Here is a 16,584-nt window from a genome sequence, read left to right as displayed (position 1 = left end):
AAGCGCGATCACCTACCATCCCGATTGATGTGTGAGAGAGACAGAGAAAGCTCTGTATTGAAAAACAATTCACCGACGATTACGATACTTGTTAATGCGAAATTTGAGCGCAGCTGCATAAGTGTTTTCATTTCGCGATATATTGGCTGGCGTGGACCATTTGTCTCGTGCGGCACGTTGCAAACAGAGCGAAGTGTGGCGCGACCTCCTCGCTAATCGGGAGATCGCGAGAGGTAGCGCAAGGATGGCGCGTGGGCGCAATACACAGCAGACGCCGCAGACAGACGTCCGCTCATGCAGCACTTTGTTTCCATGTATGGTAACGGTGGATCCACTTGCCGCATGCCTTTTGGTAAGCGTCATCGATGAACAAACGACGAACGCTATCCTGGCGACATCTCGTAGCGATCTTCGCCGCAGAGCCTGTCTTGCACGGCACTACGCTTTTCTTCTCACGCTTTCGCCATGCCCTCCTCCACTTTCCGCCTGATGATTCCGCTGCACCCTGCTCGTTCGCTTTCCTCCTCTGGCTCTCTTCGCTATCACCGTCTTTCATACGCGCTGAGCTCAGCGTTCGCTCTTTCATCCTTCGCTGTGCTAGTCCGATCAGTTTACAAGGGACGCAGACGCTGACGCTCGCCGCAGGAACGGGCGCCTATATAAGAGCGGCACACAAAATCGAGGGATTAGCCCGCGTATTTTCACCTACATGCTACTCTTCAGGGAATGGGACGTAGGAGGAAAAAGACCCTAAGTGAAGGTGGGCATAATAAAAACGAAAAAAAGAAGGGTGCAGGTCTTGTGATGGTACCGGCAGCAGGATAAGTGTCCAAGATGATGAAGGTAGGTAAACTTGCTAAAACTTGATGGTTAATGCCAAATAAAAGAAAATCAGTCGTGATGAGACGATATGTGCTGGTCATAGTTTAAATGGACGTGTTGGTGCTGCTGGCCTTGCCTTGAACCAATATGAACTATTGAGGAATTTTTTTTCTTTACCTAATTAGTATTCAAATAAATACTTTTAATCGCTTTGTACTATGATGGTTGTGGTGGTGCTGATGTTCCATAGGCGGGATTAGCCTGGGAGGCCAGGTCGGCAATTGCTCCGCCTAAGCGCCTTCGTCTATACCAAATATGTGACCATGTGTCCATCAGTCCTGTCTCTCACAGAAATGTGACAAAAATGCCTGGCATTCCACTGCGATACTTTTGATGGTGGTGCGGTGAACGAGCGAGCGCGGTTGCGCTTGTCGGCGCTGTAGCAAGCTCCCGCAAAAGGAAGCTGTCGAAAAGGGGTGTGCAGCATAGAGTTCCCTACAATTACTAGATGGAAATCTGGCGCTGCGATCGTTCAGCCACCATGGGAGTGATGGGTAGATGCATGGATTCGTCTGTTTATTGCGCTTTATCTGGGCCTATATTGGCCTAAATTTTAAAGCAATTTATACTTTTTCCTAATGCAGAAGGTAATAAGACTCGGAAGCCCGCTTAATCTTGGCTTATTGCAGTGGTTCCGCTCATCCATGCTTTAGGTGCGTACTGGTTTGAATATCGAGCTTCTGTGCTAGAGGTCTTGTGTTCGAATCCTGTCGCCGGACAATTTTAATAATGTTCATTTAATAATTTATACCACAGTAATTTGTTTAAAATGATCACTTTGCAATGTCACGAAACCACTTAAAGCCCTAAGGACGAAGTTTGAGCAAATCCATGTACTACCCATCATTTCCATTCTGGCTGAACTTCCCTGCTTGCAGCTCCCGTGGACAATAGCGCCACAGTTCCCTCTACTAATTGTATGAAACTTGCAGAGAGAATAGAGCCTCAACTACAGATGCATGATGCGCGATCATGCTATCACTTGACCGTGCTCCTTTCTTTCCTTGTCGTTTAATCCGAGCTTTGCTTCCTTCTTGCTCTCACACGATGCCGTAAGTTAGGTGCGCTGCCATTTCGGTTGCATCCTTATCTCAAACAACGTTTTGGCTAAGAAATCTCGTACGAATGGTGCAGCTTAGTGAATTCCACCCCTGATACCTAAGAAAGAGACTGAATACGACTGCACTCATCTCAACTGTTTTTCCCTGAGTGTCGGAGGTGCATCAATGCAATATATGCTACAGCTCGGTATTGATAGGCTTTTGAGGATTATGCCTCCCCGGGCTACATAACAATGGTAAATAGAGGGAAAACACGGGGAATGCGGGAGATGGAAATTCAAGACGATGAGCAACACGAGAACAAGGTGAGAGCTGGAGCCAACGTTTCGACAAGTGGAGTTGTCTTTTTCAAGGCTGCATACGCTCTCCTCGGCACAGTATAGTATATAGGTAGGGTTCTTCTAAAGGGGAGATAAGGTAAGGCGGGTGGGCAGGTAACGAGCGAGATTGTGATAGCGGCGAGGGTGTATTGTTGAAAATACAATGCGCTACTGATTGTCGGTGGAGGGATTTGAGGCAGTGCCGTGTGTCAGCCGGCTAACAAACGGCGCTGCCTCAAATCTCTCTACCGACTATCAATAGCGAATTATCTTTTCAATTCTACACTCTCACCGCTAACACAATCTCGCTTGTTAGGTCGCCCACAGTACATTCCAGCCACATTACATTCCACAGTGTGCAAGACCAAGCTCTATGAACGCGCCGCGACTTTCATATATGTGCGTCCACAACTTCCGCTGTCACCATAACACGTGACCAGGCAATTGCAATGTTCGTTGCCGTCGACGCCCTAAAGGGGCATATCCTACACATCGCCCTGACGCTGCTCAACACCTCTGCAAATCGTTCTGATACCTCTCCTGGCCAAAGGTTAAGCCACGGGCAACTTCAGCCGCGTGTTCATTGCCCATGCTATGTTATCCAACTATACGCTACCGTAGAACGACCATCTCACCGTCGCGGTAGCTGCATTCACCTTGAGTGAGCCTTGCTGTTTCCTACATGTAGCAGAAGCAAAAATGTTCTCAGGGTCACTGGAAACGGCACCACTATTGCTTTTACACAAAGCGTAAGCTGATGTCTGCACGTTTACTCAAATGCGTCACTCTACAGCTCTTGTTGAACAACTGCATGGGTCATCCTGACTAAATATATCGATATTAAATTCAATGCATCATATTCTGCATAAAACACAGCCAGTATATTAAGCTCCGCACATTTTGCCCCTCCAAGGCTGTCCCAGGACCTTATTCTGCGTGCTAGGCCGCCGATCCCAATAACAACTTGGCCCAGCCATAAGAGAACACTATCATCAAAAAGTTAAGCAAGGACCGTACATCATCTTTGAATGGCCGCAATGTCACTGCAGTTTTATTGAAAATGAAGAGTACCGATAAATCATCTGAACATGACAACAACTGCGTCTCTATCTCGTTTGCTAGAGCAAGTGCAATAGGTGTAGGGTTCGTATATACACTCATGCCCGCGAGCTTGCATTCGCCCAATGAAATTAGGTCAACTTCAATAACCGGTGTGTCTGTCTCCTAACTACCACCATACAACTCCACCCTAAATCCCGCGTACTATGGCATTACTTATATATGTTCCGTAGTACTAATAGTAGTAGTAGTAGCATTACTACAACTAGTAGTAATAAACTTTTTTTGAAAGAGCTTTCGTGGTCAGGCCCGGTTGCCTCCACCGGGTCGATCTGTCGTTCTTAGTTCCAGACCTCTTTTGTGCAGCAGTTACTTCCGCCGCCATGCAGAGTGTTCACTGCATCGATGATGCGTGCACCGGGTGCGCTGGAGTGGCATACCAAATGTGTAGTCCTTTCTCACCGCGTAGTGGAAAACAGCCGCGAATATCAACTTTGTGTTTAAATAAAGGAGATCGAACGTGTTTTCTGTAAGCACTAACACTTTAGTGTGCAGAAAATTGCGCTCTCTACAACTGTAGGTACACTGAATGCTTGTCCCTTCACGAGAAACAAAATTCTTGGACTTTGGTAACAACCGACGTCGGCCCAATATGACCTTGAACGTACTGTTGTGCTTATACTGCGCCAAACTGCTATGAAGCAGGAAACCGAGTCGTGTTTTCCTTCTGTGGGTGTGCCCGCTATGTCTGCAGATGGCACTGATGTCTGCAGGTGACGCTGATATCTGTGGTGGCACCGATATTGCACGTGTGACGTGACGCGACAGTGAGAAAGCCAGGCTGGTTGGCAAAGCTGTGTAGTCTGCAGTTTGTGTAGTCTGCAGATTGTTTAAGAGTCCACCTAGTGGACTGTCCATTTCGGCTGTCGTCGAGTGGCTCCAGCTGCACGAGCGAGAAGGAGCCAGCCAGTCTCCTGCTCACTCGTGCAGCTGTTGCCAATCGCCGACAGCCGAAATAGACAGTCCACTAGGTGGACTCTTACAGAATACCCCGCCCCCCAGCAATACCACGATGTAAGAGAGCGAAATTGGTATGTATTGATGAAGCTAAAACCAAGCTCTCGCATCGGCATACCAATGCTGCGAACAGCCAAGCGCGCTGTGCTGCCTAGATGGAAATGATGAGGGCTTATCACGCTTGAAAATGTTGCATAGAACTCGCGCGTCATCGAGACTTGCTCCAGGAGTAAACCGAATGGAAGATCGGGTTCTATTGAGAGGGGACATATGCATGGTACTTATAAGACGTAGTGGATGGGGTCTAATTGCTCAGGTACTACGTAGTGCCTGGTTGAGGGATGGAGGTGGCACAGTGGTCGTCTAAAGTATGTTCGAGGAGTTGCATCGACAAGAAAATAAATATGCTTAACGCAGCACTTGACTCGGTGCCACCGTCAGTTTGCAGCTTCTCGAAAGCATCCAATAAGCGCCACAGACTGAACGTTGCCAGGCACTTCACCACGTACGAGTGATAATTTTCTTCTTTTGATAATATTTATTTATTTATTTATTTATTTATTTATTTATTTATTTACTTAGGTACCTTAAAGGCTCTGGAGGGCATTACATAGTGGGGAGGGGGGAGCAGTACACTATCATTGTTTCATATATAGAAACATCTGAACAAAGAAAGGGGAAAAAAAGATGTGAACTGGGTAGAAGGTAAACGCCGTAGTATAAAGAAAGTTTAACGGCACATTCACAATGCTTTCATAGCTACATCAGGCGCAACGAAAGAAATATTACACAATTCCAAATGCACATAAATACTAAGAACACAAAAGGAAAAAAAGAAAGAAAGACACTGATATGCATACCGGAAATGCTAAGTCCAGTATTATAATGTAAAGGTTGAGTGACACATTTAAATGTACGCGAGTAAACGCAGCAGGAAATCAGAGAAACGTTATACAATTCCAAGAAACGCATTAACATAAAAGCAGCCGTTATTCATGGAGATGCTCCAGAAGTTCCCTTTGAAAAGTAGCTGCCTCAGTGCAAGCAACAATATTTTCTGGTAACTCGTTCCACACGTTTCTGCATTGCACTAAAGGTGAACATTGATACTTTAGTGCACGAGCAAATATAGGTTGCACTTTATTTTCATGATCCCACCTGGATGAAATGTGATGTGTTGGTTTAATGCGATTAGTTGCAAATGTTGTCTCGCCGTAATATAAAGAATGAAAGAATGTTAAACGCGAATATTTGCGTCGGGTGTTAAGGGCGGAAATGGTGATACTCCTTTTTAACAGTGATACGGACACATAGGGTGAATATTAGGAAAGTATGAATCTTACCGCCTTATTCTTTACCGAATCGATGAGGTTCTGTAAAGTAACAGTACTTGGGTGCCATATTATCGATGCATATTCTAACAAAGACCGGATGAGATATGTGTAAGCGTGAAGCTTCGTTTCTGAGTTGGCAGGATATAAAAGATGTTTGATTAATCCTAATTTCTTAAATGCCTTCTTTGTTATATATTCTGTGTGTGCATGCCAAGTTAGATCTGTAGTTAAATAGCGCCCAGGTACTTGAAACTTTGCACTCCCTCTATACCTGTATTGTTTATTGTGTAAACGTTTAAAGGAGTATTAGCAACTGTATAAAATCTAATAAGCTTTCTTTTTCTATGTTAATCTCGGTATGCCAGACCTTACACCACTAGCTGAGTTGCACTGGGTCCGTTTGTAAGCTAGTGAAATCCTCGAGAGTTAATATCCGCTTGTAAATGATGCAATCGGTAGCAAACAGGCTCATTTTAGAACATATGTTATTCGTTATATCATTAATATAAATGAGAAAAAGCCATGGTCCCAGAACTCACCCCTATGGTACATCTGAGATGACATGCGTGGTTCCAGATGTATGTTCCTTAATGACAACTCATTGATATCTATTAGTCAGGAATACGGCAATCCAATGAGTTGTTATAGAATCTAATCCTAGGTTATCGACCTTCTTGACTAGTCCGTTATACGCAGCACAATCAAAAGCTTTTCTAAAATCAGTTAATATTGCGTCTGTGCATTTTTGCTCATATATGTAGTCATGAAGGTCAGTAACTAGTTCGAAGAATTGTGTTTGACAAGATGTTTTGTGCCTGAACCCATGCTGACTGCCAAAAAGTAAATTATTTGTATTTAAATGAGTCATAATGTATGAGAAAATACTGTGTTCGAAAAATTTGCTGCAAATACAGGTCAGTGATATCGGTCGGTAGTCGTTAGGACTTGTGCTATGGCCGGATTTGAGTATAGGAATGACATGTGCTATTTTCCAATCATCGGAAATGTTCCTGCTGTATAAAGACTGCTGAAAGATGAGGGACAGTAATATGGATGAAACATGCACTGTCATTTTCAGAAGTTTAGCGTTGATTCCGTCTGGATCAGAGCTTGAATTAAGGGGCAGCCGCTCAATAGCACCGGCTACGCCTGGTACTGTTTTGGTTGTTTGTGCACATGGGTGAAGAAAAGCTGACTTAGTGCCCTCAAGAATAGCCTGAAAAGGTGACTCATTAGTGAAATTTTCAGTAAAGCAATTATTAAAGAGATCGGCTGTGGCTTCCACGGGGAGAGCATTACCGCTTTCGTCGTTTATTAAAGAAGCTGCGTGTTCTTCTTTGGGATTAACCACTCCTCAAAATTTTGTAGGATTAGTTTTTAACAAGTTAGCTAACGTATAACTAAAGAAATTGTCTTTACCATCATTAATTGCTGTCTCAGCAGTAACGTTGCCTCTTTGTACATTTGCCATTCACTATCAACGTTTCTTTTTGCTCACTGTTCGTTATGCTCTCTTTTTTATATTAAGGAATTTTTTAACATCTCGTCTGAACCACGGCACCTCTGTTCTGGTTTTAATTGTTATTTCAAGTATACAAATAAGTTCAGTTTCTTTATTTTATTGCGGAAGACAGTCCAGTTCTCATTTATTGTTTGGGTATAAAACGTGTCTTCGAACATGGAAGCAAACTCATCCAACATTCGGTTCAAATTAATGGTGTCAGCTCTGGTGGGGTCCTACTGTGGTGTCAGCTCTGGTGGAGGCATTTAGTGGTGTCAGCTCTAATAATAATTTTGCACTCTGCCACAAAGGTGTCCGACGTTGCAGCAACAAGAAATGATCATCATAACGTCGTAATGGCTATTACGAAGAAGATAAATTCGTAATATATTATAGCTATTAAATATGTGTTGAGGCCCCAACATTAATGGCGATTAATGCCGAAGTCAACATCACAGCTGTGTAGTCATGTTCCGTCAGTAACGATAAATAATCCTCCGGATATTATGATGACGGCAATATTCTGCCAACTGCGCCATTAAAATATTTTCGCGTGGTAATTACTGCAGTGAACATGTGGTACTTGGAGAAGACGTACAGAGAGAACAGAGCTAATGATAGTTTTCTTCACGTATACAACAACAAAACCGCATACCAAGAGCACGTAAGAGTCACTCGTGTAATCTATGGCATACTACTTGAACCTATCTATGGCTACTTGAACCATATTCTATGGCTACTATGGCTACATAATCTATGGCTACTTGAACCGTAGCCTGTGCATACTGCACAGGCTACGGTTCAACTGTATTTCTTTTTCTCCGGTATTTATCGTAAAAGGCCTCACGGGCATTCCATGAAAAGGTGGGGGAGGGGCGTAGTGGCCGATGAATAATAATTCGAAATACTGATTACTCATATATCACTCGTTATACGACTCGTGCTCCTAGATGAAGAGCTCAGGATTTTTCTTCAAAGAGGTACGAGTGGCCCGCTTTGAGGCGCTATGTGACACTGCATCGAATTCAATTTCAGCCGAGGTCGGCGGCAGAAAGGGCTCATTTGTCGTTGCATGTTGTGCAACGCTACTACACACGACAAAGCCGAGACACGCGTATGTGCCCAGTTTCTCGCACAAGTACGCTTCTCATTTCATGCATGCACTGGACTCCAAGGTGCAGCCATGCAAAAGCTGCACAAAACGACTTCGCCATCACCCAAACAAGAAAAAAACACAAACACGTGCGGTATCATACAAAACAGTAGACAGCTACGCTTACTTTGACAGGGAACTTCGATGATTCCTGCACATTTCTCTAATTATCGCTAGCTTTACTAAAGCAACTGTGTAAGTTCTCGGGTTGTGATGTAAGGAACAGAGCGTTTTTGCTTTGTGTTCTTGTCCTCAGTCCACCTTGCGGCGCTAGATAACCCCAGTCTGGAGACCCTCTCTTACGATTTAGGTTCCCCCGCAGATCTCGGTGCTGGCCCTGCTGGCGTGCTGCTTCGCGTTGGCTTCGAGCCATGCCGGTATGGAGCACGGCGCAGGACAGCACGTGTACGCGGGTGGCGAGGACTACCCTCACGGATTCGTGGTGCGCACCGTCCACGAGGGCGAGGACCGGCATGGCCATCGGGGCCGGGGCTACGGCCATGGCCACCGGGACTACGTGAACGAGCCGGAATATGTGGTGCGCAGCCCGTACGGCGCTCTTCTTCAGCAGTCTGAGTCGCAGCACATGTACGCCACCGGTGCAGCAGCGCTGGGCCTTGGAGGCGCCTTAGGCCACGAGCACGCAGCCTTCTTTCCTGGACACATGGACGGTTACCTGATGGCGAGATGAAATCTCCAACCTGCGGTACTTGACGCTGGACAAATTTGACATAATGTGCTCGTTCCGTGTGCCGGTATTGAGCTTTAAATTTATATTGGAAGGCAGGGCGTGAGGCAAGTCACCAGGGCCATGACCATTCCAGTGGGCGTATAAAATATGTCTTGATTACTTATTTAGAGCAGTTGCGAAAATTCACATTCGCATCCGATGACAGTGCAATGCACAAATGCACGTGCACCGTATATCGGGTGCATATTAAAAAACCTCAGACACTCATAATTGACTCGGAGCTCATTGCGCAGCTTCTGGATGTAAACACCATAATTTATTTTTTCGAGAGAGATTGTTATATAGTTGCGGTTTATTTTCCTTTCGAATTATTGCTAAGTGTCACATTAATGTGAATTTCCTTCCTTTGGTACTGTGAAAGTGCAAAAAACTATCAAAGTGTTCAGAAGACTTGCTGAGAGCAAAATTCCCCTAACCCGTCATCGTACCCGTAACCAACGGCGCAGCATATTGAAGGAGATACTATACGGCAAAAAATTAGCAGTAGTGGAGCGAAGGTTGAGAAGTCGGTGTCGTTTAATTTGGTCATTCCTATTACTAACGAGGAGGTACCATTTCCAATTGGTAAAATTGCAACCCTTATTGTTCAACGGGCCGTCAAACGTGCTGCAGAATTTCTTACAACTCCGATTGCATTTTACACAAAACTGACGACATATTTTATTGCTTTCGCCCACAATTGCAGGTTGATTCTTGACGCAGCAACGGTAAGCTGGCATCCGACTACCCAGGAGCGCCTGCAATGTCGCCTCTTGAAGCAACGACTTAAAAGTACATGCCATAACGCACCCTCATATTTTGTAATATAGCATTCATCCACCATAACAAAACTTCCACTGTTGTTAATAAAGATCCTGCATATGTTTGTTCCGTCTTCATTCGTCGAATATGCCACCATACTTGTCATCTTTACGTTTATGTTTTACATCCTGCGTCCACATCGCCAAAATCACATAAGTTGGCTCCCTCATACCCACTCAGAATTAGAACCACATGTGAGCATGAGTCTGAGTAAGCCCCAGTTAGACGTTGGTGGTGTAAGTTTCAGTAAGTCGAAACATGTAAAAATCAGGCAAAGGCCATGTCGGGGATAATCTGAGCAGATGTGTTTGAGTGAAACTTTAACCGCAGGTGCCAAAAGACACGCTCTTCTTTTGACAGCTGCATGATTTGAGACCACAACAACAGCTACATCCGAAGTTTTTTGTTGGTTCATCCCGGCGTAGACCGCAGAATTATGACCATGTGCTTCATCAGCTCTAAATTATAATTCCGTGATGACATGTGCCATATCCCAGACCAAAATGTTCCATGTTTTGTCTCGGTGCTTAAATCAGATCCCATGACAGAAGAGATAAACACACGAAAGTTAACTGCAAGAAATGTCAGGTGGGCTCAGTTGCATTAGAAAAAATTAAGCGCAACCTTCTTGAACAGGGAATGTCCAATATATGCATAGCATTATATGGCTGTCGGCGTGATGCGGAATGTGTTATGCGTGGTGATGATGTGTGTGGGGGGTTATGCTGATGTAGTATGCGTTATTCATTTATATATGCGTGAGGAACACGAGCAGAGAGATGAACGTATTTACATGGGCGCGGCAAAACCAACGCGTTAATGCCGTCACAGGCACCGGAGGGGAGATGGCTGCACGTGCATGCGTAATTAATGCACTAGGGGCGCATCTTCTCGTTTTGGGTGCCCGTTAGTCACCTTCCATCGTCACTGGTCGGGTGTCTACCGGGCGTCCCATACTGCTTGATATCCCCATTTTAGTATACGCTTAGGCATTTCTAGCCTAGTTTTAACGCCTTCTTTCTACGTATGGCGTATGGGGAACAGTGAAAGCGGACGGGCTCGTAGAATGTTCGGCGCCGGCGCGCCTATTATCGCTTACAATGAGTCGTTTGCCACTCTACTCAGGATTGAAGCTATGAACTGCGCATTGCCGCCTTGCGTTGGGAAAGGAGTTTTGTGACTTCACATTGAATTTTCGACCACTCATCATATAATTCTACGCATTAAAAAGTAAAAATATAAAAAGAAAGGAAATTAAGTTCTGAGAAAACGAATTGTCCGCGCACATCCGTTAAGGCGCCTGACAGTCTTCACAACCTGTGACGCAGTTCTCATGCTTTAGGAGAACAGAGTAGTCGTTTAATGGCCAGTGGAGCCGATGTCACTAGGGATGACGAGTGACACCTACGTTGTCACACAGTCCACGTTGCTCCATCATCGCATCTCACTGTATTCATTCTGTTGCCGTCATGTTTTCGTCAAACAGCTGTCGTCGTTTTATTATCTACATCGTCATATTGTCGTTACACACATGCTCACATACACACAACTGGACATCTGGCCAGTTTCACACCACTTATAGCTTTCGCTTGACTTGGAGAATCATTCGACAGTTATTTTGCCGATTATTTACGAGCAGAAAAGAGAAGTACTGCATTATGACACTAACGCGCACCGACAGTGAACGCTTCGGTGGTCTCAGCACTACGACGCCTCGATGCCAGCATTCGAAGGGACGCTGGCATCAAGAAGCACTACCAACTAGTGGCGTTCATCGTACTCAGCACAGCGGAGCGTGGCCTCCGCAATTAGCTCTGAAAATGTTTCTGAAGTTGATCGCGGAGGCTGCAATTACGACGCGCTGTACGCGCTGATTTGACTCGGTGACGATTCAGTTACGTGCTTTGTCTTGCGCGTTGTATTAGTGTGTCAGTTACGTGCTTCGTCTTTCGCGTTGTGCTAGCGTGTGCAGCGTAGTGCAGCTTCCATATGCACGACGGTTGCTCATGGTCATCGACGTTGGTAGTCGTGATGGAGGAGACATGCCACCAGGCGTCAGCGTGGGTGCATCAACGCCTAAGGGCGCTTTAGCCACAAAACACCAATAGACATTATATATCAATGTGCAATAAACTTTTTCTGTGCATTGATGGTTGCCTATGAAATATTGGTCGTAATAATTTTCCATGATGCAAAATTCGTCTCACAGGCACTCTTATGAATGAAGATCGCATACGTACAAAGTACACGCTGCGCGAGGTATCTGAATACACAATGCTAACTTCTGGAAAACGAACACTATATCAAAGAAAGTTGGCTATATTTACGCCAATAATTTACGCTTTTATTTTCTTGCTGTTGTCCAGCCCTCCTTTATGACCCCACTTTCACCTCATTAGAGTGTTTTAGTACTGTGCCATGACGATACGCATGCCACACGCAAGCGTTTTGAGCAAGGTGGACGCGCGTTTCACGGCAGGGCTTTTAGTACATGGGAGTGCACACGTACTTAAGCCTGCTGCGCCATTTGTGAGACAAATAAAAGCGCTTGTCTACCTTCAAACCAAGCCAATCCAAACACGTTTGGATTGGCTTGGCTAGATCCCTAGCCAGATCACGGTGGAGTAACTGCCATTTTGCCAAAACGAAAAGTCTCGCGCAAGAAAGCAGCACACGTCCCCCCCCCCCTCGTACGCGCGCAAGATCGGGATGCGTGCGAACGCGGCGGTCACATACGCATTACGTATTGTGCGCGTTGCATTCCGCCCATGCGCACTATGCAGAACGCAGCGCTCTTACGTACGCCAAGTCGTTCCCTACGCAAGGTACACAGTACTAAATCTGTCTGTTAATTCACTGAATGCGGTTTCCATAACGCTACTTCCTTAGGCCAGGTGGTCCTTCTTGATATTGGCCATTGCTTCTTCAATAGCACGAGCTTGGCTGAGTGTTTAGGTTTGTGTAGCTGCTTTTGAGGCGCCTTTCGCTGATGCTCCTGAATTGCAGTACAGCTAATTTAAATCTTAGCAAATGTGGATGCTAGGTTTGGGGTGACGCGGATGCAAATGTTCGCAGCTGCAGCTTACTCTTGGATCGTGCTGGCTTGTCAGGGAGGTAGCAAATAGTGCACACCATGCGGCCGTGCCAAGAAGGCTTCATTGTCGACTTTGCCACATCAAACCTCTTGGAAATGGCCGTCATTAATTCTAACGCCGCAACTTACGATTGCCGGCGCCTGCTAGATAAACTCAACCATCCGGACGAAGTTTCTTTTTTTTTTGTTTTCTGCTTACCCCAACGCTGAGTATTACAGACTAGAACAACATAATTCAAGGAGACCTTTCAACTTTTCCGTTCACACAAGTAAAACTTTTTCTCACTCGTAAAAGCAAAACAATCTTTATTAAATTCATTAGAGAAGGCGATGCCCAAGTCGCTCTTGGTAGTGGCTAAGCCGACTAGGACTTTGCCTTTTTATCGTCCTGTGTTAGACTGCAAGCTGTTCACACGTAACAAATATAAATATAGGTGACAAAGGGTTTGGTAAAACTTAGGGTAATGACCTAGACGGTGATACGATCTCGACCGGGTGAGGTGGGTCGTCACCGCAAGAGTCAGGAGACGGCGACGAAGGCAGGGATCGTGATGATGAAAAATGGAAAAGACTGTATTCACTTCATTTGTACATGGGTGTGACTCTATCCGAGTCTCGAGCGGTTCTGATTAACACGGGGGCCAGGACGGCCTTAAATAACCTTTGTCTTGGTAGCCGATGTCTCCTTCAGAAAACTTGTGCAAGTGTCAGTGCCTTTGTAAGGTTGTCAAGTCGACGACCTCTTCCCCTTCGTGCCTTCTTTGGGCGCTCGCCTTTGCGTCTGCTCAGAGCGTAGAGGGTGACGCTTTCTCGGGGTGAAGGCGATTACCTCGACACGGGAAAGCGCGTGGGCATGGTTCCCACACTTGAGAGATCCGAGTTTCCAGGAAGATGATAACAGCCTCTCGACACGGGAAAGCGCGCGGGCATGTTTCCCACACTTGAGAGATCCGAGTTTCCAGGAAGATGATAACAGCCTCTCGACACGGGAAAGCGCGCGGGTATGTTTTCCACACTTGAGAGATCCGAGTTTCCAGGAAGATGAGAACCGCTTCTCGACACGGGAAAGAGCGCCGGCATGGTTTCCCTCACTTGAGAGATCCGAGTTTCCAGGAAGATTATAACAACCTCTCGACACGGGAAAACGCACGGGTATGGTTCCCACACGTGAGAGATCCGAGTTTCCAGGAAGATAACAGCCTCTCGACACGGGAAAGCTCACGGGCATGGTTCCCACACTTAAGAGATCCGAGTTTCCAGGAAGATGATAAAGCCTCTCGAACCGGAAAGCACGCGAGCATGGTTCCCACACTTGAGAGATCCGAGTTTCCAGGAAGATGATAACAGCCTCTCGACACGGGAAAGCGCGCGGGTATGGTTCCCACACGTGAGAGATCCGAGTTTCCAGGAAGATAACAGCCTCTCGACACGGGAAAGCTCACGGGCATGGTTCCCACACTTGAGAGATCCGAGTTTCCAGGAAGATGATAAAGCCTCTCGAACCGGAAAGCACGCGAGCATGGTTCCCACACTTGAGAGATCCGAGTTTCCAGGAAGATGATAACAGCCTCTCGACACGGGAAAGCGCGCGGGTATGTTTTCCACACTTGAGAGATCCGAGTTTCCAGGAAGATGAGAACCGCTTCTCGACACGGGAAAGAGCGCCGGCATGGTTCCCTCACTTGAGAGATCCGAGTTTCCAGGAAGATTATAACAACCTCTCGACACGGGAAAACGCACGGGTATGGTTCCCACACGTGAGAGATCCGAGTTTCCAGGAAGATAACAGCCTCTCGACACGGGAAAGCGCACGGGCATGGTTCCCACACTTAAGAGATCCGAGTTTCCAGGAAGATGATAACAGCCTCTGGACACGGGAAAGTGCGCGGGAATGTTTCCCACACTTGAGAGATCCGCGTTTCCAGGAAGACGATAACAGCCTCTCGACACTGTAAAGCACGCGGACATGGTTCCCACACTTAAGAGATCAGAGTTTCCAGGAATAATAGCCTCTCATGATTGAAGGGAATTACCCCGCCACGGGAAAGCGTGCGGGAATGTTTCCCACAGTTGAGTGATCGAATTTCTAGCCGATCATAACAACGAATGCAACGAGAATCTTGAAAATGATAAGTTTATGGCTCTTGGAAGCAGAGTTTTCATATACCTCAATCGCGGACACGTGATTGAAAAAACTAGGGCCACATTCACAAAGCTTTTTTATAAGTGCTGAAATGCTTCATAAAGTGCTGAAATGCTGAAAAGCCGACCAATGGCTGGCATTGTAATTGGCTGGCATCTTTTCTTATAAGTTGTCTCAGCGTAAGAATTAATTTCGAGATCACGGGTCCTCGTCCGTAAAACACTGACGCGCGCCTGATCGGCCGGGATGTGCCTGCACAGTAGAAAAATGGTACGAAATGAACGTCAACAGAATTTTACAGTGCGTGTCATGCTTTAAAAAGCAGTTTATTCGCACGCTATACAGAGTGACGAATGTTCTTGTTGGCAACGTGCCTATGCCTTCCGAGCACAGTCGGGCCCTTGAATCCTGGACTTAGTATAGCAAAATTTCTGTGGAACTCTGCTCTTGCACTTTTTCTTCTCTTTTGTCACTTCCTGTCTCCTAATCCCTCTTCCATTGTCTCTGAACTAATCAGCCCACTTCTTAGGGAAGAATATGGTGGTGTCTCTCTTTTTCGGCAGGTGACCGCAAAAAAACACAACAAAATAGAGAGACGAGAATGCCGCGAGCACTTACCTCCCGAAACGCAACGTCGCGTGCGAGGACCCGATCCTTTAAAGCATGTATCCAGCACCACTTGCACGCCACAGCACTTTCCTACGCAATATTTCCAATGGTTTTAACGCGGCCTTCCATACAACTGGGCTTTAGAACAAAGGCACGCGACAAAAGGTTTCAGAACGTCCCTTGGGAGTGCTTTCCTTCGATCGCATTTGTCTGTCGGAATAGGAAAATATGTAAACATGGTCGTAATATAGGGCTGGAAACATGTGTTCATCTTGTGCTGAGCTTTATTGTATGCTGCATCGCGATGGTTCTGAATAGTGGTCTTCACGACCTCGTCGGAATACACTGCAGTGAGCTGGTACATCCTCTTTTTTTTTTCTTTAGTGTTTTGATTAGTGTACATTACATACTGGTCGTGTTACCGGAGAATTAAAGTAGGTCTGGTAGGTGCGTCGGGGATTTACATTGACTGCGGCTGTTCTCCTACTTTAAATTTGATGTTTCAATGCGAGGGAACTTTGTATCGCATTTTGAAAACTTCGACAATTTTATTTATTCCGTTTCTCGGAATGTTTTGTGTACAGAAACCATTATTCTGTGTAATATTTCTCGCACTGTCATCACCAGTGCGACACAAGCACTGGCCCCGTCTAGATGCCATGCATCATGTAGTCGACACATTTAAGGAAATGAGGGTGTTGTTGAATATGAGAGACATTCGTTACACCAAGTGGTGCATGCTACGTGAAGACATCGTTCTACACTGTTGGGACTCGGGTAGCGTTTAAGCCAGTGCTCTTCCAGCCACAGGAATGAGCACGTCTGGAAGTAAGAGCGAGCGAAAGAGGGTTTATTCTAC

The 16,584-nt window shown here is 45.9% G+C and overlaps 1 protein-coding gene across 1 annotated transcript in view; it reads left to right on the top strand.

The window, feature by feature from the left end:
• LOC119436271 (uncharacterized) overlaps positions 1-9,943 on the top strand; it is an 88,651-nt gene extending 78,708 nt beyond the window's left edge. The window contains exons 2-3 of the mRNA XM_037703070.2: positions 8,650-9,033; positions 9,764-9,943. Coding sequence (XP_037558998.1) covers positions 8,650-9,018 — 369 coding nt within the window. The 3' untranslated portion in view covers positions 9,019-9,033; positions 9,764-9,943. The remainder of the gene's footprint in view (positions 1-8,649; positions 9,034-9,763) is intronic.
• The last annotated feature ends 6,641 nt before the right edge of the window (positions 9,944-16,584 follow it).

The sequence above is a fragment of the Dermacentor silvarum genome, chromosome 1 (assembly GCF_013339745.2).
Source record: "Dermacentor silvarum isolate Dsil-2018 chromosome 1, BIME_Dsil_1.4, whole genome shotgun sequence".
Lineage (NCBI taxonomy): Eukaryota > Metazoa > Arthropoda > Arachnida > Ixodida > Ixodidae > Dermacentor > Dermacentor silvarum.
The sequence above is the reverse complement of the archived record's forward strand: the minus strand, read 5'-3'. Positions and strand labels throughout refer to the sequence as shown.